The sequence below is a fragment of the Hemitrygon akajei genome, chromosome 9 (genome assembly GCF_048418815.1).
Source record: "Hemitrygon akajei chromosome 9, sHemAka1.3, whole genome shotgun sequence".
NCBI lineage: Eukaryota > Metazoa > Chordata > Chondrichthyes > Myliobatiformes > Dasyatidae > Hemitrygon > Hemitrygon akajei.
This window is the reverse complement of record NC_133132.1, coordinates 145,103,866-145,130,906: the sequence shown is the minus strand read 5'-3', so window position 1 is coordinate 145,130,906 and position 27,041 is coordinate 145,103,866. Positions and strand designations below refer to the sequence as shown.

At 38.1% G+C, this 27,041-nt stretch overlaps 1 protein-coding gene across 1 annotated transcript in view; it reads left to right on the top strand.

The window, feature by feature from the left end:
• The window catches only part of LOC140733621 (protein downstream neighbor of Son-like), a 51,482-nt gene that overhangs the window by 11,248 nt on the left and 13,193 nt on the right, over positions 1–27,041 (top strand). The window contains exons 2-6 of the mRNA XM_073057200.1: positions 1,072–1,544; positions 19,112–19,303; positions 24,077–24,255; positions 25,761–25,939; positions 26,280–26,385. Of these exons, the coding sequence (XP_072913301.1) occupies positions 1,072–1,544; positions 19,112–19,303; positions 24,077–24,255; positions 25,761–25,939; positions 26,280–26,385 (1,129 nt within the window). The remainder of the gene's footprint in view (positions 1–1,071; positions 1,545–19,111; positions 19,304–24,076; positions 24,256–25,760; positions 25,940–26,279; positions 26,386–27,041) is intronic.

Here is a 27,041-nt window from a genome sequence, read left to right as displayed (position 1 = left end):
GAATGCCTACTACAATAATCAGCAATAACAGTTAGGATGGTGCCATTAACTGAGATTGGGGACACCTAGCTAGTCTGTGTGGATGAAAGTAAAGACTGTTATTTCATAAAAATGCATTTCTGTTGTATTTGCTGCTCTGTAATCATTTTGAGTTGCTCTTGAAACTGATGTCACAAAAATCAGTGTTTTATATGTTTGGCTATGAATAAATAATTGTTAGATTCTATAATTTCCAGTATTTGGTGAAGCAGTTATCATCACTGCATAGCCACAAATGAGTTAATAATTTCCTTTCCATTCATTTATCCAGTTACTCCACAGAATAGGTTTGTGCCATTATTACTGAGGGGTCGTCCTCCTTGTGATAAATTATGGAGACAGCAGTCAGTAACTGGGCTCATCTGAATATGAATTGAAATATCTGTTTAATTTCACAGCAAATTCAGATTATAGATAGTTGACACTGTCAATGCACTTGTATTCTTGTAGATTAGATATGGAATTTAATTATAATATACATTAACTAAATACCATATTGTCCTTTTTGACATTAATGATGCTTCATGTTTGCCTATTAAAGGTATAGGGCCCTGCAATAGTGTCTGTTATGTCCTGGGTGTAATTACAACTTTGACTGTTGTTTGGGTGAAATGTGTGCTGGTTGAAGTCCTTGGAAGAAGGTACATGTTACTCTGGAAATCAACTCCACCTTACAGGAGTACAGATCATAGTGGGAATGTTGATCAGATTGAACAAAGTATCAAAATATTTTCAGAGACGGATAAAATATCTTAATGTATCCTGGTCATACTACCATTTCTTCTTTTCTCATCATTATGATAAATAGTTTCACAACCTTGAACAAGCGGAAAGTTTAAAATCCCACTTGCATCCATTTGGTCCATTTCTCTAACAGTATGCAATCTATATACCTGTCCAAATGTCTTTTAAATGTTTTAATCTCTACCACCTCTTCTAGGTTTTCATTCCATATATCCAAAATCCTCAGTGTGGAATAACTTGCCCCTTAAATTCCCTTTAAAATCAGTGATTTTTCTTATTTTTGTTTAGGTCGGCCTATAAATGGTGGGAACCACTTTAGTTATCCCCAGAACGTCTTGGCATTTCACAAGAAGGCAAAGCAAAAGTATGGCCAGACGCAACACAAGGATCTTCCTAAAAGAATCAAAGTACCTTTTGCTGTTCCGACAGTTCAGAAGGAAGGATCAGTTGTAGCGTCTTTATCGTTGAATCATCAGGAGGGTGAAGATGAAAAAGCACGTTTTGAAGCTGCACAGACTCTGCTGGATATCTTCAAAGTTAATTCTGGCTGTGAGGATGTTCAAATGACCTCCGTGTGTGAGGCATTGCAGCAAATCAATGAAAAGCTGAATACCGAGATTGCTGATTTAAAAGATGAACATCGTTATCTACAGGAAGAATATAATCAAATTAGTGGCGAATTGAAGAGATTTAAAGAAAGCGAACCCAAATGTTGCACTCAGATTCCACTTTATTCTACATCTCCATGGCTCCAGATTAAAGTAAGCTTGGAATTTACAAATATAGTTGGTGTAGTGAAGTGAATTATATGTCTGCTTTAGTATAATATATTTCTTATTATTTTGCTACATTTAGACATGAATTTGGTGTTTAATTTTTTTTCTGATGCAAATGGTTCAGTAAAATGTCCTAATAATTGCAAGTTTTGTATATTGAACATGTGTAGCCTTTATTGTATAGAGTTGTGGAGACATAGAAAAGTATGAAACAGTCTCTTCGGTACATCTAGTCCATGCCAACTCCCAATGACCTACACCAGGACCATAGCCCTCCATACCCTTCCCATCCGGATACCTATCCAAACTTCTCTTAAACGTTGAAATTGAGTTTGCATGCACCACTTCTGCTGGTAGCTCATTCCACACTCTTATGGACCCTCTGAGTCAAGAAGTTTCCCCTCATGTTCCCCTTAAACTTTGCACCTCTTGCCGTTAACCCATGACCTCTAATTGTAGTCCCACCCAACCTCAGTGGAAAAAGCCTGCTTGCATTTATCCTATCTGTACCCCTCAGGATTTTGAATACCTCTATCAAATCTCCCCTCAATCTTCAATGTTCCAAGGAATAAAGTTCTAACCTATTCAATATTTCCTTATAATTCAGGTTTTGTGTTGTAAGAAAAATACCTAGGAAGCGTATGACTGTGAAAACACATCAACTAGGTGTTTCTGACACCAGTATGTTCGCCCATGCATTGCGAGTGGTAGCTGTCGCTAATTCATAAATGCTGGCTTATTGCTTGGTCTTCATGGTTTGAATTTGATCTACTGTTTTTCAAAAAAAAAGAAATCATGGAAGAAATGGTCAGTAAGTCACCAAAATAGCAAACAACTGGAAAAATGATTTGATGTCCAAGTGTTTATGAGATGAGGGTAATGAGAGGACGGGAAGAAATGTTAAATGGAGAAGCATACTGGAGGAGATGATGGCAGAGCAGAGATGGCTGACGTTTCTATGAGTGGCTTACAAGGCGCAGGAAAGGTGTGTCCCACAGAGGAAGAAGTTCTCAAATGGCAGGGGTAGGCAACCATGGCTGACAAAGGAAATGAAGGACTGCATAAAAGCCAAGGAAAGGGCATATAAGGTAGTGAAAGTGAGTGGGAAGTCGGATGATTGGGAAGCTTTTAAAATCCAACAAAAGGCATCTAAAAAAGCTATAAGAAGGGAGAAGATGAAATATGAGGACAGACTAGCCAATAATATAAATCAGGATACCAAAAGTTTTTTCAGTTATATGAAAAGTTAAAGGGAGGTGAGAGTTGATTTTGGACCACGAGAAAATGATACTAGTGAGGTAGTAATGGGGGACAAAGAAATGGCAGATGAACTTAATGGGTGCTTTGCATCTGTCTTCACTGTAGAAGACACTAGCAGTGTGCCAGAGGTCCGTGAGTGTCAGGGAGCAGGAGTGAGTGCCATTGCTATTACAAAGGGAAAAAGTGCTAGGCAAACTCAAAGGTCTTAAGGTGGATAAGTCACCTGGGCCAGATGGACTACACCCCAGAGTCCCGAGAGAGGTTGCTGAAATAATGGACGCATTGGTCATGATCTTTTAAGAATCACTTCATTCTGGCATTGTCCTGGAGGACTGGAAGATTGCAAATGTCACTCCACTCTTTAAGAAGGGAGGAACGCAAAAGAAAGGAAATTATAGACCAGTTAGCCTAACCTCAGTGGTTGGGAAAGTGTTGGAGTCTATTATTAAGGATGAGGTGTTTGGGTACTTGGAGACTAATGATAAAATAAGTCTGAGTCAGCACGGTTTCTGAAAAGGGATATTTTGCCTGACAAATCTGTTAGAGATCTTTGAGGAAGCAGGGTGGACAAAGGCGAGGCAGTGGATGCCATTTACTTGGATTTTCAGAAGGCGTTGATAAGGTGCCATACATGAGTCTGCTTAACGAGATAAAATCCTATGGCGTTACAGGAAAAATACTGGCATGGATAGCGGAATGGCTGAGAAGCAGGAGGCAGTGAGTGGGAATAAAAGGGGTCTTTTCTGTTTGGCTGCAGGTGACTACTGGTGTTCCTCAGAGGTCAGTATTGGGACCACTGCTTTTCACATTGTTTGTCAATGATTTAGATAATGGCTCTGTGGCAAGGATTGCAGATAATGCAAAGATAGGTGGAGGGAAGGTATTGCTAAGGAAGCAAAGCAATTTCAGCAGGACTTAGACAAAGTAGAAGAATGGGCAAAAAAGTGGCAGATGGAATACAGTGTTGGAAAATGTATGATAATGTATGTATTTTGGTAAAAGGAGCAGTAGTGTGGACTATTATCTAAATGGGGAGAAGGTTCAAACATCAGAGGTACAGATGTACTTAGAAGTCCTCATGCAGGACTCCCAGAAGGTTAATTTACAGAATGAGTCTGTGGTAAAGAAGGCAAATGCAATGTTGCCATTTATTTCAAGGGGAATAGAATATAAAAGCAAGGAGATAATGCTGAGCCTTTATAAGACACTGGTCAGGCCGCACTTGGAGTATTGTCAACAGTTTTGGGCCCCATATCTCAGAAAGGATGTGTTGTCATTGTCATTGGAGAGAGTCCAGAGGAGGTTCATGAGGATGATTCTGGAGATGAAGAGGTGAACATGTGAGAGACGATTGGCAGCTTTGGGTCTGAACTCAGTTGAATTTAGAAGAATACGGGAAGATCTCATTGAAACCTACCGAATGTTGAAAGGACTAGATAGGGTGGATGTGGAGAGGATGTTTCCTGTGGTGGGGTATCCAGAACTAGAGGTTACAATCTCTAAATTGAGGGATGACCTTTTAGAACAGAAGCAAGGAGGGAATTTTTTAGCCAGAGAGTAGTGAATCTGTGGAATGCTCTGTGGTGGTGGCCAAGTCCGTGCATATATTTAAGGAGGATGTTGATTGTTTCCTGATTGGTCAGAGCGTCAAAGGATATGGCAAGAAGGCAGGTGTACGAGGTTGAGTGGGATCCGGGATCAGCCATGATGGAATGGCAGAGCAGACAAGATGGGCTGAATGGCCTAATTCTGCTCCTATGTCTTATGGTCTAAATATACATCTGTTCTGTGAGGAGCAATAGTGAAACTGTCGTATCATTATATCAGATCATGCCATGGTGGTAAGAGTTAGAATGTAATATATTAAGATCCAAAATAACAAAAAAAATCCTCTAATTATGGCAGACATATCTGAAACAGAAACAGAATAACCTGAACTTTAACATGCTATCTAATATATTTGCTTTTAAGTGATACCACAGAATTGAGGATCATTTATTTCTTCTCTGGTTTTTGAAGGGACTAGGGATGCCAATGTGGGAACCATAAACTTTGCTGCAGATAGGATAGGCCAGGTTATGAGGTCATGTGCTCCTTTCACAGCTTACTAAGAACTTCATTATTTTCTTGATTGGTAGATATTAAGTTTTTTTTTCCAAAAAGAGATCTAATGCTTTCCAGGGTATATGACATAAGCTCTTTTTGGGCTTCCAGCTGGGTATAAGTGTCAATTTTAACCGATGTATTGATGACAAATCTTCCATCTTCATCAGGGTGATGCCTAGGCATGTCAAGTCCGATGGTATATGCAATCAGCTCCCATTGTTCATCCCTCTTGATTGGTTGGTTCTCAACCAATCAGGTTTCTGCTGTCCCACTGTGTTTAAAATTGTATTCCAGTTCTTAATTAGAGTGAGACCTTCATCTTTGTGATAATTCTTATATTCTAGTCTTATCTCAGTGGCTTCCTTTTCCAGGTGGATCAAGGAATATGTAGAATTAACTTGCATCAAGGAGCATAGGAGGTATATCTGTTTGGGATACCCTGAGAAATTGGTGGTAGCAGAACATTGCATTCGCAATGACCACGGGATTGACTTAGACGGCATAAAACTACTGTGCCACGCCAATGGATTGGGACCACCTGATTGGTTGAGAACTAACCAATCAGGAGGGACGGATGATAGGATATATATACCACCAGACTAGACGTGCCTAGGCATCATCCCTGATGAAGATGGCAGAGTTTCTCATTGAAACATCGATTTCAATGAAACTCTTGGACCCAGCTGGAAGCCCAAGAAGGAATTCTGAGTCACTAGGTTCTTAATATTGCTTTCAGTGCTCCTTCTCCACTTTGAGTGGTCATAGCCCCATAAGAAGTAGATGCAGGAGTAGGCCATCTGGCCAGTTAGACTGTTCCACCCTTCAATAAGATCATGGCTGATCTGATATTGGACCCAGGTATACCTTAACTGCTGTATCCCCATTACCTTTAATTCCCCTGCTGTGTAAAAGCAATCTAAATGTGTATTAAATAGATTTAATGACAAAACCTCTATTGCTTCCCGAACAGAATTCCACAGGTTCACTACTCTCTGAGAGAACCAGTTTCTCCTCATCTCTGTCCTAAATCTATTCTCCCAACTCTTGAGATCATTTTCCCCTAGTTCTGGTCTTAAGAGGGCATTGAGATTGAATGAGAATGTTACATTTCACCAAGATGGTTTGGAGTATGTCTTTGAATCTTTACCTTGGTTCATGTGATAAACTCTTTCTGTTACAAATCTTGGGGGGGGGGGGGGGGGAGTCACGTGATGATGTAGGATCGAGACGTGGAAATCCAGCTCTCCCGTAAAAAACTAATAAATTAATGTTTAAGTGAAGAAAAGTTAGTAAATATTTTCTAAAAACTACATCTAAAACTACTCAGGGTTTTCCTTAGATATGCCTTCTAACAGACAAAGAAGAAAACTACTACTTTGAAGACAGTACAAACTGGGCCAGCCGCCATGAAGAAGCCTCGGACTCAAGTGCATCTCACCTCCGGCGATACAGAACAGGAATCGGCGGCAACATCAACAGTCTCCAAGAAGAAACAACAGGAACTGCGCGTGCGCGAAGGAAAGGGCATGCGCAAACATGAGCAATTTGAACTACAAATCCCAGCTACGATTGGAAGTGGAATTGAAAATGAACCCGAGGTGCATTCGGATTCTCTGGAACATACAGATGAAGATGAGGAGGTAAAAGAAGAACAACAGGAAGAGGTTGGAGGTGGAAGATATTCTGGAGATATAAGAGAAGCTTTGGCGCAAATAATGCATGAATTAAAAGAATTAAAAACATTAAAAATAATAAAAGAAGATATTAAAAATATGAAGACTGTTTGATAAAATGGTGAAAAAACAGGAGAAAATGGACAAGAAAGTTAAAAAGCTGGAAGAAATAATGGGAGACACTATTGATAGAGTGAATAAAATGGAAGATAATATTCTTGCCTGGACATCAGAAAGAAAACGACTGTTGGAAAAAATAGACATGCTTAAAAATTTTAGTAGACGAAATAATATTAAAATTGTTGGTCTTAAAGAAGGGATAGAGGGAGAGGATCCAATAAAATTTTTTCAAAAATGGATCCAGGAAAATTTGGAAATGGAAGAAGGAACCCAATTGATTGAAATCGAAAGGGTCCACAGAGCCTTAAGACCAAAACCTCAACCTGATCAATACCCATGACCAATCTTGATAAAATGCTTAAGATATCAAGATAAAGAAAAGATCCTGAAGGCGGCTGCCCAATGTGCCAGAAAGAGAAATGAGCCATTGATGATAGAAGGGAAAGCAATTCTTTTCTATCCTGCTATAAGTTATGACCTTTTGAAGAGAAAGAAGGAATTTAATCCAGCGAAAAAAGTTTTATGAGAAAAGGGTTATAAATTTATATTGCGCCACCCGGCAACACTGATAATTTTTTTGGATGATGGAAAAGAAGATTTTTTACTGATCATCGGGACGCAGAGGAGTTTGCACAAGAACTCCCAAATATTTGCTAGACACAGTAAAGATTTAAAAGTGAAACAGATTAAAGATGAAGACGGGGACAGTGAAGTGAATTGATGGATATTAAGGATAGAAGAATATTTAAATATACTTTTAATTATATGATACAGGGGGAGAAAGGTAAAAATTTGAGAAATATTAATCGAGAGTAGTGATATTATTTTTTCTTCTCTTATATATACTTTTTTCATGTTACGGGGGAGCTTCGGATCGATTGCTACGGGATTCACGTGTGTAATCATGGCGTTTGCCATGGCCCACACAACGGAGGGGGGTAATGTTGTGTTTGTTTTCATTCACAACATTAGCAGGGGGGTTTTTGTTTTTTTTTACTTTATAATCTATTTTTCTTTTATCTTTCTTTCTTTGCCTGGATGATCGGAGGGGACACACATAGCAACATGGAGAATTTTAAAATAATTCCCCAAGGTACTATGAGAGTTGAAATATTATGTATTATTATAGACTGGAGTAACACCGTTAAAAATAATGACTAATTTACTGAATTTTTAAAGTTTTAATGTTAATGGGCTTAATGGACCGGTGAAAAGAAAAAGAATTTTAACATACATTAAGAAAATGAAAATAGATATAGCTTTTATACAAGAAACACATTTAACAGAGATAGAACATCAGAAATTAAAGAGAGACTGGGTCTGAAATGTTATAGCAGCTATATTTAATTCAAAAGTGAGGGGAGTTGCAATTTTGGTCAACAAAACTTTACCAATTAAAATACAAAATGTATTAATTGATTCTGCGGGAAGATATGTAATTATACATTGTCAAATCTTTTCAGAACTATGGACTCTTATGAATATTTATGCACCAAATGAAAACAATGTAAAATTTATACAAGAGGCTTTTTTGAATTTGGCTGACGCACACGATAAAATATTAATAGGTGGAGACTTTAACTTTTGTCTAGACCCAGTTTTAGATAGGTCAGCAAAGGTTGTTACAAAACCAAAAGTAGCAAAATTAACTTTATCATTGATGAAAGATGGAGAAGAATTAACCCAAGAGAAAGATTATTCATTTTATTCAAATAGCCATAAAACTTATTCAATGATAGATTTTTTCCCTACTATCAGCGAATATTCAAGACAGAGTGAAAAATATGGAATATAAAGCAAGATTATTGTCAGATCATTCCCCCTTGATAATGACAATAATAATGATGGATAAGGAGGAATCGATTTACAGATGGAGATTTAATTCAATATTATTAAAACTTCAAGATTTTTGTGATTTTATGAAAAAACAGATTCAGGTTTTTTTTTAGATATAAACTCGCATTCAGTTGATGATAAATTTATATTATGGGAAGTGATGAAGGCATATTTGAGAGGCCAGATAATAAGTTATACTTCTAAAATTAAAAAGGAATATATGGTAGAAATAGATCAATTGGAAAAAGAGATTACAAAATTAGAAAAAGAATCTCAAAGATATATGACAGAAGAAAAACAAAGACAACTTGTTAATAAGAAGCTACAATATAATACACTTCAGACATACCGAACAGAAAAAGCAATTATGAGAACTAAACAGAGATATTATGAACTAGGTGAAAGATCACACAAGATTCTTGCTTGGCAGTTAAAAACAGACCAGGCTTCCAAAACGATAAATGCAATTAGAACAAGTGTAAATAAAATTACTTATAAACCTTTAGAAATCAATGAAACTTTTAAATTTTTAAATTCTGAACTGTATCAATCAGAATCACAAAATGATATTGTTGAGATAGAAAGGTTTTTATCACAAATAACTCTCCCAAAATTGAATTCAGAAGAACAGAAGGGATTAGATGTGCCTTTTACATTAAAAGAGGTCGAAGAAGCTCTAGGATCACTTCAGAGTAATAAATCTCCAGGAGAAGATGGTTTTCCGCCTGAATTTTACAAAAAGTTTAAAGATTTATTAATTCTTCCTTTTATGGAGCTAATACATCAAGCGGAAAGAACGCATAAACTTCCAGAATCTTTTCCGACAGCTATTTTAATAGTATTGCCAAAAAAAGAGATCTTTTAAAGCCAACAACATATAGACCTATTTCTTTGTTGAACACAGACTATAAAATAATAGCAAAGATTTTATCTAATAGATTATCTAAATACTTACCAAAATTAATACACATGGACCAAACAGGATTTATTAAAAATAGAAAATCAGCAGATAATGTAACTCGGTTACTTAGCATAATTCATTTGGCACAAAAGAGGGAAGAAATGAGTGTGGCAGTTGCTTTGGATGCAGAAAAAGCATTTGATAGATTGGAATGGGATTTTTTATTTAAGGTATTGGAAAAATATGGATTAGGAGTATCTTTTATAAAATGGATTAAAACCTTAAATACTAACCCCAAAGCTAAAGTGGTGACAAATGGCCAAATTTCAACATCATTTCAGTTAACAAGGTCAACTAGACAAGGTTGTCCATTATCACCTGCTTTACTTGTGTTGGCGATAGAACCATTAGCTGAATTAATTAGAACTGACTCAGATATTATGGGTTTCAGAGTTAATCAGGAGGAATATAAGATTAACTTATTTGCTGATGTTCTGATTTATCTAACTAACCCATTGCATTTGTTGCATAAATTATCTTCTAGATTGGAAGAATATGGGAAAATATCAGGGTATAAAATAAATTGGGATAAAAGTGAAATTTTACCCCTTACTAAAGGAGATTATAGTCAATGTCGATTAATAACTCAATTTAGATGGCCGATAAATGGTATAAAGTATTTAGGTATAAGAGTTGATAATGATATAAAGAATTTATATAAACTAAATTATTTGCCATTATTGAAAAAAATTCAAGAGGATCTTGATAAATAGATGATGTTACCAATAACATTAATAGGTAGAGTCAATGCTGTAAAAATGAATATATTCCCTAGATTACAATATTTATTCCAAACACTACCAATACAATTACCGCAGAAGTTTTTTCAAGAGTTAAATAAATGTGTGAGGAAATTCCTTTGGAAAGGTAAGGTGTCAAGAATATCGTTGGAAAAATTGACATGGAAATTTGACCTAGGAGGGTTACAATTACCAAATTTTAAGAATTATTACAAAGCAAATCAACTTAGATTTATTACATCTTTTTTTGATGAAGATAAACCGGCATGGATTAGAATAGAATTAGATAAAATAGGAGAAAATATACCAGAAGATTTTATATATAAATGGGAATCTAAATGGATACGGGAAAAGAAAGAATCTCCTATACTAAAACATTTGATTGATTTATGGAATAAGATAAATGTTGATGATGAGATAAAGAAATCTTTATTAGCAAAGAGACCTTTAATTCAAAATAAACTTATCCCTTTTACAATGGATAATCAACTTTTATATAACTGGTTTCACAAAGGGATTAGATATATAGGAGACTGTTTTGAAGGAGGTATATTAATGTCATTTGACCAATTAAAGAATAAATATAAAATATCAAATAACACTCTTTTCTGTTATTTCCAATTAAGGGCTTATTTAAGAGATAAACTGGGTCAAACAATGTTATTGCCGAAACCTAATGAAATAGAAACTTTAATTCATAAAGGAAAAATTAAAAAAATTATTTCTGGTATGTATAATTTGATTCAAAAACAGGCAATTAAACAAGGAATTCACAAGTCAAGACAAAAATGGGAAAGTGATTTGAATATTAAAATTGAAGAAACAAGTTGGTCAAGATTATGTCTTGACAGTATGACAAATACAATAAATGTTCGACTAAAATTAGTACAATATAACTTTTTACATCAAATATATATTACACCACAAAAAATAAATAGATTAAACTCAAATTTATCTGATCAATGTTTTCCATGTAATCAAGAAATTGGTACTTTTTTACACTCTACTTGGTCTTGTTTTAAAATTCAACCTTTTTGGACAAATTTAAGAGTTTTACTGGAACAAATTATTGGAATACAACTTCCACATTATTTTTACTAGGCGATATTGAAAGGATAAAATCGAAATCCAAATTGAATAAATATCAGAAAGAATTCATAAAAATTGCATTGGCAGTAGCCAAAAAGGCTATTGCAGTTACTTGGAAATCAGATTCATACTTAAGTATAGATCGTTGGAAGAATGAAATTTTTAGCTGCATTCCACTTGAAAAAATTAAGAGATTAAAATTTAAGAGATAAATATGAAATATTTCTGAAAATTTGGCGCCCTTATTTAAAAAAGATAGTATTAAATATATAGGTGCTCAGAAGATAAAATTATTGGTTATCTGGGGAAAGAATTAAATATACATATTAAAGCTATTATGAACTCCATGGAGCATGTGGGGATCTTCCGATATCCAGGCATTCTTTCTTTCTTTCTTTTTTCTTCTCTTTTTTTTATAGGGATATGTTTGGGGGGAGGAGTTAAGGGGAGGGGGAAGGGTTGACAATTTTTTTTTCTTTCTGTAACCTATTTGAAAATTCAAAAAAACTTTTAAAAAAGCCAGATCTTGGTGGAACAGACTGTTTCCAGTTTTGTCGATGACCAAACTATAACACTGACTGTATGTAGAACCTCGAACCTGGGGATGTTGGTCTTGGAGGGGACACTGACAGTGGAATTCATTTATGAATTCCAATATATGTAACCAACTAGTGGGGGTATTCAAGGACATTTTCAACCTCTCACTGCTACAGGCAGAAGTTCCCACTTGCTTCAAAAAGGCAACAATTATACCAATGCCTAAGAAGAATAACGTGGGCTGTCTTAATGACTATCGCCCTGTAGCACTCACATCGACAGTGAGAGATTGGTCATGACTAGACTGAACTCCTGCCTCAGCAAGGACCTGGACCCATTGCAATTTGCCTATCGTCACAATAGGTCAATGGCAGACACAATCTCAATGACTTTCCACACGGCTTTAGACCACCTGGACAACACAAACTCCTACATCAGGATGCTGTTCATCGACTATAGCTTAGCATTTAATACCATCATTCTCACAATCCTGAATGAGAAGTTGCAGAACCTGGGCCTCTGTACCTCCCTCTGCAATTGGATCCTCGACTTCCTAACTGGCACAGTCTGTGCGGATTGGTGATAACATATCCTCCTCGCTGATAATCAACACTGGCGCACCTCAGGAGTGTGTGCTTAGCCCGCTGCTCTACTCTCTAAATACACATGATTGTGGGGATAGGCATAGCTCAAATACCATCTATAAATTTGCTGATGATACAACTATTGTTGGTAGAATCTCAGATGGTGACAAGAGGGCATACAGGATTGAGATATGCCAACTAGTGGAATGGTGCCGCAGCAACAACCTAGCACTCAACATCAGTAAGACGAAAGAGCTGATTGTGCTTAAGACAAAGGAACACATACTAATCCTCATAGAGGATCAGAAGTGGAGAGAGTGAGCAGCTTCAAGTTCTGGGTGTCGATCTTGAGGGTCTAACCTGGTCCCAACATATCGATGTAGTTATAAAGAAGGCAAGACAACTGCTGTACTTCATTATGAGTTTGAAGAGATTTGGCATGCAACCAAATACTCTCAAAAACTTCTTTAGTTGTACCGTGGAGAGCATTCTGACAGGCTGCATCACAGTCTGGTATGGAGGGGCTACTGCACAGGACCGAAAGAAGCTGCAGAAGGTTGTATAATCTAGTGAGCTCCATCTTGGGGCACTAGCCTACAAAGTACCCAGGACATCTTTAGGGAGCGGTGTCTCAGAAAGGCAGCATCCATTATTAAAGACCTCCAGCATCCAGGGAATGCCCTTTTCTTACTATTTACCATCAGGTAGGAGATACAGAAGCCTGAAGGCACACACTCAGCGATTCAGGAACAGTTTCTTCCCCTCTACCCTCTTATTCCTAAATGAACACTAAAGCTTTGGACAATGCCTTACCCTTTTTTAATATACAGTATTTCTGTATTGCACATTTAAAAAAATCTATTCAATATATATAATTGATTTACTTGTTTATTTATTATGTCTTATTTTATTTATTATCTTTTTCTCTCTCTCTGCTAGATTACTATTGCATTGAACTGCTACTGCTAAGTTAACAAATTTCACGTCACATGCTGGTGATAATAAACCTGATTCTGATTCTGAATTTGTAAAGTTTTGCTGAGTAGCACTCCTGGTATTATTTCTATATTCCCTGTGGTGTGAAATCCACTCAGTACTCTTCGTCAATCTGGCCCCTGGACAGTACAGAACGAAAGCTGCAAGAAGATGGTGCCAAAGTTATCAAGGACCTTACAGAAGTAGCTCCTCTCAGCCAGTGCCTCACAGACAATGTGTCAACTTTCAGCCTACAAGTGCCACAAAGTGTTCATAGCTTATAAGCTGCCTTGAGTTCTGCCAAAACTAGTTCCTGCATAAGAGACATTTGGCTTCTCTTTTAAGAAGAGCCGAGACTGGTTCTGTGAGAATGATCAGAAGATAACAGGAGCTAATTCACAGATAATTTAAGGATTTCCTGGATTGAAAGCTCTTTCATTCCTCATGGGGAAAAGAAACAAATTCTGCAAATGCTTTCTAACAGAAAGCTCAGAACCTAAAGAGATGCAGAGGAGCATAGGAGGCTGAATAACTTGCTGATGGCCATTGCTTCTCTAAAGCGAGATGGCAATTAAAGATTCATTGGTTTTTCAGATGCACCTTGGAACACTTTCTGTGTTAAAGGTGTGATATAATCCAAGTTATGTGGAAAATGTAATCAGAATGAAACACTTTGGTATATACGTAGGTGCTGAAGCTTGAGGTTATTGAGCCATCATGTCAAAAGGATGTGCACGAGTAGTGTGTATAGTACGTGTACTGTGTGTATGTGGCTATCATTATGGAATTGTGCTTAACTCTAATGAAATTTACATAATTCGGTCTTCAGGCCTGACCATTACTTTTTCAAAATTGACTTTATACGAGGAGTGGGTGGGATAGAATTCTGTTTCATTTGCTTGTCGGCCCTTGTTAAAGGTGTGGTGTTGTTCAACAGTGGAATCCGAACCTCAGCTCCAGCCAGCAAATGTGAATCCCTATTTCTTTGAAGAATTCACTGGGGCTGATCTCTTGATAGGGACTGAAAATTGTTGGAATTAACTTTACTTCTTTTTATTCCCTGCTGGTAATGTAATTTAATAATATTTATCACTGTATCGAGGCTTGCAGCATTAGGAGAGAGAATTGAAAATTACTATGATCTATAAAGCCAGCTTGAGATACTGCGATTGGTATTGCTGATGGCTGCTTTTGGTGGCCACCAGAGAAAAGAAGGTAATTTCACTCCATGGCAATGGTACGTGAAAACACTGCTGAATATTGCAGGTTATAAAGTACAATGCCAAACACCAGAGACGTATGAGAGTGTGAAGGGCTGTGTATAAAATAAATGAGAAGATTTTACATCCCACTGTGATACTGGGACATCTATTATCTGATATGCGCTCATCTTTACGTGTGAATTGCCTGACAAAGATTTTGATGCCCAGATATTTTTATGCTAAACCGTGATCCTAAAGATTCACAGGCCTATGATTCTGGGGAAGAAGATAGTATCCTGGTAGCTGCCTTTGTTGGCTCAGCTGACGTCTCATAGGGAAGTTCTCTTTCCTGCAGAGCATCCTTGATACTGCTAGCACTGTGAGTGAAGGTTTGGAGCTAGCTGGGTGAATACAGTGATTGAGCATTCTTCACTGCTCAGTTCCAGTGAGAGGATATAAAGAGGTTTTTGGCAGACTTAAAAAGAGGCTGTGTTACCCAAGGGACTACAATGTCTTTAAGGTGCCAAAGTTCTAGAAATCCTGGAATCCATCATTGGGGGGAGGGGGTGTCAGCCAACCTGGCACAATAAGTTCCAGCCGTATCTTCTACAGCATTTATGTTGCTGTGTTTGGGAAAATCGGTACATTCGGGAGCCAATGGAATGCTCTCTGAATTCGTGAATGAGCACAAAAAATGGGAAGTGAGGATTCCTTGGTTGTTTTCCTTTAACCTTATTATGTGAGCTTCATTATTTCTATATTGGCGTTTATTTGTTAAGAGACTATCCTAACAAGTTTAGCTGATGTGAACACAAGAAGATTCCAGCCATTGTCCGTAAGGTTTGTACATTCTCCCCGTGACTGCGTGGGTTTCCTCCTGCAGTCTAAAGATGTACTGATTGGGAGGTTAATTGGTCATTGTAAATTGTCCGGTGATTAGGCTCGGGTTAAATCAGTGATTGCTTGGCGGCACAGCTCGAAGGGCCGGAAGAGCTTAGTCCGTGGCATATCTCAATAAACAGAAGAAAAATAAATAAAAATGGTAACTACAGGTGGCCCCCGTTTTTTCAACGTTGCTTTACGAGAGCTCGCTGTTACGAAAGACCTACATTAGTACATGTTTTCGCTAACCAAAGAGGATTTTTGCTTTAACGAAAAAAAGACACCTGCTTTATATGTGTGTTTACCCCGAGAAAGACTACCATGACCGTGAAGCCTTGTGCAGGCAGGTGTGTATGCATGCGTGTACGTGCCAATTTTTTTTTTCCTCTCCAAATCTATTTTATAGACAATAGACAATAGGTGCAAAAGTAGACCATTTGGCCCCTCGAGCCTGCACCGCCATTTTGAGCTCATGGCTGATCATCTACTATTAATACCCGATTCCTGCCTTGTCCCCGTATCCCTTGATTCCCCTATCCATAAGATACCTATCTAGCTCCTTCTTGAAAGCATCCAGAGAATTGGCCTCCACTACCTTCCGAGGCAGTGCATTCCAGACCCCCACAACTCTCTGGGAGAAGAGGTTTTTCCTTAACTCTGTCCTGAATGACCTACCCCTTATTCTCAAACCATGCCCTCTGGTACTGGACTCTCCCAGCATCTGGAACATATTTCCTGCCTCTACCTTGTCCAATCCCTTAATAATCTTATATGTTTCAATCAGATCCCCTCTCAATCTCCTTAATTCCAGCGTGTACAAGCCCAGTCTCTCTAACCTGTCTGCGTAAGACAGTCCAGACATCCCAGGAATTAACCTCGTGAATCTACGCTGCACTTCCTCTACAGCCAGGATGTCCTTCCTTAACCCTGGAGACCAAAACTGTACACAATACTCCAGGTGTGGTCTCACCAGGGCTCTGTACAAATGCAAGAGGATTTCCTTGCTCTTGTACTCAATTCCCTTTGTAATAAAGGCCAACATTCCATTAGCCTTCTTCACTACCTGCTGCACTTGCTCATTCACCTTCAGTGACTGATGAACAAGGACTCCTAGATCTCTTTGTATTTCTCCCTTAACTAACTCTACACCGTTCAGATAATAATCTGCCTTCCTGTTCTTACTCCCAAAGTGGATAACCTCACACTTATTCACATTAAACGTCATCTGCCAAGTATCTGCCCACTCACCCAGCCTATCCAAGTCACCCTGAATTCTCCTAACATCCTCATCACATGTCACACTGCCACCCAGCTTAGTATCATCAGCAAATTTGCTGATGTTATTCTCAATGCCTTCATCTAAATCGTTGACATAAATCGTAAACAGCTGTGGTCCCAATACTGAGCCCTGTGGCACCCCACTAGTCACCACCTGCCATTCCGAGAAACACCCATTCACCGTTACCCTTTGCTTTCTATCTGCCAACCAGTTTTCTATCCATGTCAATATCTTCCCCCCCAATGCCATGAGCTCTGATTTTACCCCCCAATCTCCTATGTGGGACCTTATCAAATGCCTTCTGAAAATCGAGGTACACTACATCCACTGGATCTCCCCCGTCTAACTTCCTGGTTACATCCTCGAAAAACTCCAACAGATTAGTCAAGCATGATTTACCCTTGGTAAATCCATGCTGGCTCGGCTCAATCCTATCACTGTTATCTAGATATGCCACTATTACATCTTTAATAATGGACACTAGCATCTTCCCCACCACCGATGTCAGGCTGACAGGTCGATAGTTCTCTGTTTTCTCCCTCCCTCCTTTCTTAAAAAGTGGGATAACATTAGCCATTCTCCAATCCTCAGGAACTGATCCTGAATCTAAGGAACATTGGAAAATGATTACCAATGCATCCGCAATTTCCAGAGCCACCTCCTTTAGTACCCAGGGATGCAGACCATCTGGACCTGGGGATTGGCTGAGAGGATGGTGCAGGAGGGAGGGCTTCAGATTTTTAGATAATTGGGCTTTGTTCCAGGGAAGGTGGGATCTGTTCCGAAGGGACGGTTTACACCTGAACTGGAACGGTACTAACATTCTTGCAGGAAAGTTTACTAGTGCTTCTTGGGGGGGGGGGGGGGGGTTAAACTAAATTTGCAGGGGGCGGCGATCCAGAATGTGAGAGAGGATAGCGAGAGGAAGAATAAAGGACAGGTGGGGACTACACGGTTCCAGAATATTAAGTGTGTAGGCCACCAAACAGTAGCATGGATATTGGATGCAAGTTGAATAAGGAGTTAACATTGGCATGTGGCAAAGGTAATGTCGCAGTAGTTATGGGGGATTTCAACATGCAGGTGAACTGGGAGAATCAGGTTGGTGCTGGACACCAGGGTAGGGAGTTTGTAGAGTGCCTACGGGATGCATTCTTGGAACAGCTTGTACGAGAGCCGACCAGGGTCAAGGCTATTCTGGATTTAGTGTTATGTAATGAACAGGATTTGATAAGCGATCTTGAAGTAAAGGAGCCATTAGGAGGTAGTGATCATAATATGATAAGTTTTTATCTGCAATTTGAGAAGGATAAGGGCAGCTCGGAGGTGTCAGTGTTGCAGTTGGACAGGGGAAACTATGGAGCTATGAGGGAGGAGCTGGCCAAAGTTGACTGGACGGATATCCTAGCAGAAAAGACAGTGAAACAGCAATGGCAGGTATTCTTGGGAATAATGCACAAGATGCAAAATCAGTTCATCCCCCGGAGAAGGAAGGATTCAAAGGGGGGAAAGGGGCCACAGTGGTTGACAAAGGAAGTCAGAGATTGCATAGCATTAAAAAAAAGGAAGTATGACAGAGCTAAGGTGAGTGGGAGGATAGATGATTGGGAAGTTTTTAAGGAACAACAGAACTTAACTAAAAAGGCAATACAGGGAGAAAAAATGAGGTACGAACGCAAGCTAGTCAGGAATATAAAGGAGGATAGCAAAAGCTTTTTTAGGTATGTGAAGAGAAAGAAGATAGTTAAGAACAATGTTGGGCCCTTGAAGAATGAATTGGGTGAATTTTGGCTCGCTGTCTTCCCCATTCTAATAAGTGAAACTACGCCGTACATACAATATTTCTACTTAGGCTGTAAATAGGCTGTATATTTATCATATCGTATTATTTTTTATTATATGTTGATGTAATTTTAGGTTTTATGTGTTATTTGCTTTGATTTGGTAGGTTATTTTTTGGGTCTGGGAATGCTCAAAAATTTTTCCCATATAAATTAATGGTAATTGCTTCTTCGATTTCTGACATTTCAGCTTACAAACGGTTTCAACGGAACGCTCTACCTTCGGATAGCGGGGGAAACCTGTATCAACCTAATGATCCTTTTACTCAGTATTATTTTCAGAATCATTTGAACAGTAAAAATATAAAAATACAGTTTTATGCAAATATACAACTGCCTGCCATCAGAAACTGCAAGTAAAACATTCCCAGGAATTAATTGGTGGTGCATTAAATGTCTGTACTATTTGTCTATACTTTTTGATTGGGTAAATTCCAGGATTAATTTTTAAAATGTTACTCTCTTAGGTATCTGGTGAATGTAGTGAAGAGCAGCCCACTATTTACCCAGACTGCTACACTGACTGGAGTATAAAGACGAGGATCCTCATTACCTCACCTACTCCTATATCCTGGGCAAAAGTATGTAGCAATTTGTTACCAAATGTGGGATCCATTAATGGAACTGCAGTAAAACCTGAAAAAGTTCACATTAAACAGGTGAGATGATTTATAAATAAAAATGGGTTATTCATTATGGGCTGAATCAAAATAATCTGCTCACTGTTGTTTCCAAGCTATTTAGTTATTAAGTATTGCAATGAGAGCATTTTGCCAATAGTAGCAATGAACAAAATCCTTTCTAATCCTGCCTTTTGAATTGTCTACTCCCTCAAATATACAGTATACATTAATGTCTTTCCACATTAGAATTTCATCTAGTTGTGAACATCTTTCATTGCTTTCCTTGTGCACATCTGTTTTTTTGATTCACTGTCAGCAAGACTTGGAGCAACTTTTCTTTTTGTTTCTTTCTTTTATTAACTGTGGAAGAGCCAATGTTATACAAGTCACATATGCTTTTCACAGACACACCACTGTAGAGATAACGTATGGTGTTTGCACTTTACACACAAGAAGCACTTTATTCAACAAAGACGTGACTGGGGCTAGAAGAGAACAGGTTATAAAAATAAATGCAGAATAACACAGAGGAATGACTTGCTTCTTTTAGAGACCGTGCCGACAGCTGATTCTGCTAATGGTGCCACCAGAATAGTGGCGATGGGTCAGCACGGCAAGGCAGGAAATTTCAAAGCAGGCTGGTGAAAATCATGTCCAAAGCAGCGTTGGAACCGGATTACTGATTACTGGATTCGAGGTGGTCAACCTAGATCAATATTTTTGTTTGTATGAGTATTATTTAATTAGTACATATTTACATAAAAATTGCATCCCAAAAAGGAAGTTGGTTGTTTAGAATGACCTAATCAACAAATGCTTAATCCTATTATTAGGAAAGTGTACATTATAAGGAAAATGTATACGTATAATGGTTTCAGTGGTAGCATAGCGATTAGTACAACGCTGTTACAGCCCGGGGCGTTGCGGAGTTCGAAGTTCAATTCTGGCACTGTTCTGTAAGGAGTCTCTGTGGAATGCGTGGGTTTTCTCCAACTGCTCCAGTTTGCACCCGCAGTCCAAAGATGTACCAGGTAGGTTAATTGGTCATTGTAAATTGTCCCGTGATTAGGATAGAGCCGATCAGAATTGTGGGGTTGCTAGTGCAGTGTGGCTCGAAGGACCAGAAGGGGCTACTCCACTCTGCATTGCTAGATAAATAACTAAACCCGAAACTAAGATAAGAAAAGAGCACTACAAAGAAAAAGAAGTGCGTCTTGTTGTGAGCTCTTGAATTTGAAATACCTTCTAATCAGGAAACCCTTTGAATCAATCGGTCATTCAGAATCTACCAACCGTAAGTCATGTCAACCACCAGGATCACATTTTAGAACTGTGACTAAGTGTCTGGGGAGTGGTGGTGGAGGTTGCACAGGTAGAGTTATTAACTCTGTTCTGTTTCCATTCAATAAAATTAACCTATTGTGTTCTGAAAGGAAATAGTTCTGTTTGCAGTGATGCAACAGTTACCACTTCTCCCCTTAAGCTAAGGAGGCCAGCGTTTTGATCTTGGCCTTGGGGTCAGTCTGTGGAGTTTTCACATCCTCCCTTTGGGGTTTCCCTGAGTGCTTTTGGTTTCTGGTTAGTAGGTTAATTGGCTTGTCATATTGGCCCTGGTGTAGATGAGCGGTGGGAATACTGCAGGAATGAAGGGATGATGGTGGAGTGGTGAAGGTGTAAAGGCAAAAATGTAATTGGGGCAGGTGGGTTACTTGATAGGTGGCGTGGAAGTAACTATACTGCAAGATTTTGTGATTAATGTTCAAATTTCTTTCATCTTTTGAAATACAAATTGCCTTCTGAAATGTAATTGAGAGATAATGTTACTAGCTCTATTTTGTATCCGATAGGAATATACTTTTAAAAACATTGGCTGGAGCTGATTGGCCTTTACAGAAAGATTTACATTCCTCTGACACCTTTCATGGCTCCAATATCTCAAAGCACGCTGTCAATTAGTTTGCATCCTCTGTTCGACATGGGGAGATGTGATGACATATTTGGTGTTCCATCTGTGGGAAATTCTTATGTGAGATTGAGGGATAGAAGTATTTTCAAGGAAACTCCACGTTCCTCTGAAGCACTTCTGCCGATCAGACTGCACTACATTAGAATAACAGCATGGATTTTGTGCTCAAGTCACTGGAGTGAGACTCAATTCCACTTATTGAAAGATGAATTAATAATTCTGAGCAATGGCTGTCATTTTAAGCCTATTAGTCTGCTTCATTGTGAAGGTTTCCATTTATCATTTTGAATTGCTCTGAAAGTGACAGACCTCTTAGCCAGCAGTGTTGCATCAAATTTTAAATACACTTCCCAGTGTGAAAAAAAGAGCAGAATTTATGACTTTTTTTTGTATGGTTCATTGAAACTTTTACAAATTAATGCCAGCTTTGATTTGAGTTGACTTAGGATGAGAAATGGCCTCATTTGGAATTCAACAATGTGATGCTATCAATCAGACAATGGACTATGAAAGATCAGAAAAGAAAGACACAAACAGAAACTCTGGGGAAAGGTTATTGATTGGTTCCTTGAGTTTATAATAAAATTGAGTCTTTCCTTTTTGTAGTGTTCTTCACTAAATTTCAGGTATCAAGGGTTTTTATACCTGCAGTTATCTTGTCTATAAATGATTTATTGTTTTTCCATGAGAAGGATTTTTATGATTTATTTTAAAATATTTTCTTGTCCAGGTCACAAGAAATGCACATTAAGCATAAACCTAAATAGACTATTGCTGATCAAATGCCATTTCAGATTGAATTAGCAAAACTCATTGCATGCTTTTTGTTAAGTAACGTCATTCATCTGGAAAATTGCACTGATAGTTTCAAAAGCCACCGGTTAGGGGAGTGGGATATTGTGATACTGTTTTATTTGACCGAAATGAAGCTCAGTCTGCAGAGAGGAGATGATCAGCCACCAGTCTATTTTCCTGTCCATTTGTGGAAGGAAGACAAGATTTCCTTATTTATGATTTAGTTAATGTAGCCTGCTGAAAGACCAGGAACATCACTGTTTGCTGTACGGTTCCTTAATCAAGCTTCTGAAAGCCTTGTTTTATCTCATTGCTGAAGGAGATCAATGATACAATCTAATTTCAACTCCCAGTGAGAGCTGTGCAGTTGACATCCTTGTGGAGCGACCCCTCCTGGGGCAATTTACTCCAAGGCCTTGTCCTCTTAGACCCTGTCAGAAACCTGAATGGCCAAAATGGGAAGCATTATCCTTGGCACTAAATTCAGTCTGTGGCTGGTGGTCTGAGGTGGATAAAAAAAATTATTAAAATTGTTACATTGTAAAGAAGGAATTGTGCCCTTTCTGGCCAATTAAAAGCATAAAAATTATTTGCTCTGAAAAGAATTGATAGGCTTACCTTGTTCTAAAGTGTTATTTTCTGATTTCTAAAATAATTCCATTTAATTTCTTTTATTTAAAATTAGGATATAAAAGAATACATAATTACACTTCAATATCTAATGCTCCTTGCCCCTCTTTTCTTTAATAAAGTTCTTCAATAGCTATAGTACTGTATTTTGTCCTGTGGCAAGCCTGCACAGGATATTCTTTGCTATTTTGGGTAATACATCCAAATATCTGATTTCTTTTATTCATTGCTATAAAACAGTACTGAATTCATCTAAATTTGTGAATTCAAGACAATTAGATTTCTCATCTACTATGTGTTGTTTTTTTCTTTTTAATGAAGATTTTTTTTGCTCCATGTGAACTGCTTTGAATTAGACAATGATGGTTTCAGTTTACTAAACCTCAATTGATATAACCCACAGAGATCTCGTGTCTTCTTTTCTGACCAGCAAAGTTGAAATGAAGCCTACGTGTTCGACATTTTGTTAGATCTCATTGGTAGAGAGTTAAGTGAAAATTGCACGCAAAATGAAAATCGGTACATCCGACAATGTTTTATAAAAATGTGAATGACTTTGAGCTTTTTGTTTACTGCTTCTGGAGAAACAAATATCAGTGTTAATTCAATTTGCACAGTAATGGAAAATAACCTGTGCCCTTGCAGCAAGCCAATATATAAATGGTGGATTTCTTGAGAAAAAGGGAAATTGCTTTACTCGCTCACTGCATTGCAACATCACTGTAAAGTTTGATGAAATGGTCATTTTTAGTTGTGTTTTTGTCATGTTACAAATCTAGTACAATGAAAGGAGACTGCCCTAGCATCAACCAATACACACAAAATGCTGGTAGAACACAGCAGACGAAGGGTCTCGGCCCGAAACGTCGACAGCGCTTCTCCCTATAGATGCTGCCTAGCCTGCTGTGTTCCACCAGCATTTTGTGTGTGTTGTTTGAATTTCCAGCATCTGCAGATTTCCTCGTGTCTGCCCTAGCATATTTAGTTTAGACTGGTCTATTGTTATCCATAGCTAAGACGCAGCAGGCTAGGCAGCATCTATAGGGATGTGGTGAACTACATGGGGTCTGTGGGAGGAGCCACAGGAGCAGTCAGCAGGGGGGGGCGTGTCCAGACAGGTATATGTAGTTCACCACAAGGGAGAAGCGCTGTCGACGTTTCCTGACAAAGGGTCTCGGCCCGAAACGTCGACAGCGCTTCTCCCTATAGATGCTGCCTAGCCTGCTGTGTTCTACCAGCATTTTGTGTGTGTTGTTTGTATTTCCAGCATCTGCAGATTTCCTCGTGTCTGCCCTAGCATATTTATTTTAGACTGATCTATTGTTATCCATAGCTAATCTCTGTTATTTCTTTATTTAGCAATACCGCGAGGATTACACCCATCAACCCATCATTAACTTGTTTGCTTACTAATTCAGGAACCTGAAGATAGCCCAAATATAACGTGCACCTTCCAGCAGAGTATGGGATACTGGATGTACCCAAGGCTGCCCTGGCTGCATCTTTTTCCAAGAATAGGAGTTAACAGTGTATCAGTTGATGATGCTTTACAGTGGAATCCAGATTACAAGATACAGAATATTCTAATGAAAGACTGGTAAGTCACTAACAGCCGGTCAAAAAAAAAATCATGCAAAGGAAAACATCAAATGGCCCTAATGTTTATTGTGAGTAAACAATTAAAGAACTTATCATTTGATATTGTCATGTTTGATTTTAGAAATGTTTGTTCTTCTGGAATAATGAAACAATTTTAATGAAAATTAAATTAAAATAGTTGTATGTCTTCTGACTTCCATATATCTGACCAGTAGAAATTCATACTTTGCATATGTCAAATACACAATCTGGTAGCAACTGGAAATATTCCTTTTATAATAATTTGGCTCAATTGACTTTAATGAATCTACATTTAATAAGAGGAGATCAACCTTCATTAGATGTAATCTGTTGGTGAAAATAGTTCCTGCCTTGGTGTTCAGTGCATTTTTTAATCATTTGGCAATTCTTACTGATATTAGCATTGGTGTCAAATCTTGGTAAGATAGTAAAGGCGAGCATCTCAAAATCATTATGGCCTACTGTCATGAAATAGTGTCTGGATAGGAATAAAAGTAGGACAGGCCTTCAGACCAATGCGCCTGTAACAGAAGATAGAAAAGTGAGGGGTTTGCAATAACAGAGTGGTTCATCCAACCAGTTCTATATAGCCATGATCTTGTGTCACTTAAAACTCTAGTTCAAAGTAAATTTATTATCAAAGTACGTATATGTCATCATATATAACCCTGAGATTCATTTTCTTGCGGGCATTCACAGTGGAACAGAGAAATACAACAGAATCAATGAAAAACTATACTGACAAACAGCCAACGTGAAAATAATGTGCAAATACAGTAAATAACTAAATTGATTAATTTTTAAAAAATCTGAGAACATGAGCTGTGAAGTTCTTAAAAGTGAGTACATAGATTAGAAGTATTTTACTTGTCTTAAGTAATTATGTGAGCATGACAATAATGATTGAGGTTTTGAACAGAATTTGATCTGTGAATTGGGTGGCAGAGTGGAGATGCGTCTTTACAGAAGGAGGTGTAAAATGCTCCTTCCCTCTGCTAACCTGCAGGTCGCCCTTGGGCAAGGTGTAGTACCAGTTTAGCCCCCCCCCCCCCCCCCACCCCACCGATCATGGTCACGTGAAGCCCATGGGAGCAGGTAGTGGACGGTCATATGAGCAGCTGGTGCATATCACAAGTTCTGGTAATGCGGTCACTGACACCAGGCAGACAATCTCTGAAGAGTATCGATAATGGCTGGGGTCACCCGTTTTGTAAAGGCACTGCCCAGAAGAAGGCAACGGCAAGTCACTTCTATAGAAAATTTTCCAATAACAATGATGGTTATTTAAAGATCATGATTGCCCACATCATATGACATGGCACACATTGAATGAACGGTCTGTGAATATGGGATGTTTTAGCAGTGGATATTTCTCTAAATCTATTAATGATACTGCTTTTTATCAAAGGAATACACATTTTTACCTTATTGTAAACTTGTTTTAGGTTTTCATACATTAAAATTTGTAACATTCTATTTTAGGTTGTCGACCTCAAGCTCACTGTTTGAACAACTTCAGTCTGGACATTGTCCTTTCTTTTACATCTGTACGTACCAATTCACCGTGCTCTTCAGGGCAGCTTGGGAATCTAGGAAAGAATCAATTACTGCCTTGTTGTACCCAGCAAGTGTGGAAGTTTTGGAAGAAATGAGATTGTCAGGTAAGGACTCTTTTGCATAATCCATTTTTAATGAAGTTATGTAACAATGAAATAAGCAGCACTGTAGAGTTGTATAAATGGTAATAAAGTTTGAAATGGTAAATTTTTAATAATGTCTTTACACGGGAATGTTGATCATATGTGCTTGCTAAAAATTCCATGGTCTTTGCAATTTAACTTTCCTTTTCATTGTTGCCCATGACCAAAACTACTAATTCACGAGTGGTGCATTTTTGGGACATGTATAATTCACTGTATAAAATATTTTAAAAATTCAGTAGCTCAGGTTTGATCTCTGGTGGAATAATCATTAAACGTGCTTTCTCTGTTCATTTTGTAGAAGTTGTCTTTTCAACTTACTTAGTGGACCACTCTCAAGAGAATGGTCACATGAGCCTTTCCCCACAAGATGGACATGGATTCGCCCATTTTAAACCAGCTTTCATGTAAGTAACACAATATAAGGTTATGCCTTGTTGAAGATTGTTTCTGTATTTTGCTACTGTCCTTCAAATTTTCAATATACATTGATTTATTTTTGTTTTCCATTACAATTGCCCAATATTGTCCAGCTGCACAGAATGTTTATCAAAAAAAAAAGATAATCGTGCCCAGTGATTGAATCAGGCAATGAAATATTTGAGGAATGATTGTGGATTGATTCTGACTTCATACTTGACATCTTGGTTGCCATTGGCCTGGTAATATCCTTGTACTTGATCTTACTTGTTTTTTCTGGCAGTGGCTATTTGAGCAGAGAGCCAAATCTGGTAGTTCACTGTATTGCTGCACTATACATGGTGTCCAATGAAAGTACATAGATTTGCTGTGATTTGCCTACCACTTACACCTTGACCAAAAAGGCAAAACAAAGGTATCACATCAAATTTGGCTTGACAGTAGGAGACAGGGTGTTGGTAGTGTTACGTAACCCCGTAACCAGGTAACTTACCAGCAAAGATAGCGGGATCAGCTGAGTCGGATGCTACTATTTTCAAACGTTTTATTCAAAAAGGGCACAAACGTATGGTTAATACAAAACATTCAGATCATATACATCGTCAAAACTCAATCTAAAACACCGGTGTAATAATAATCAATC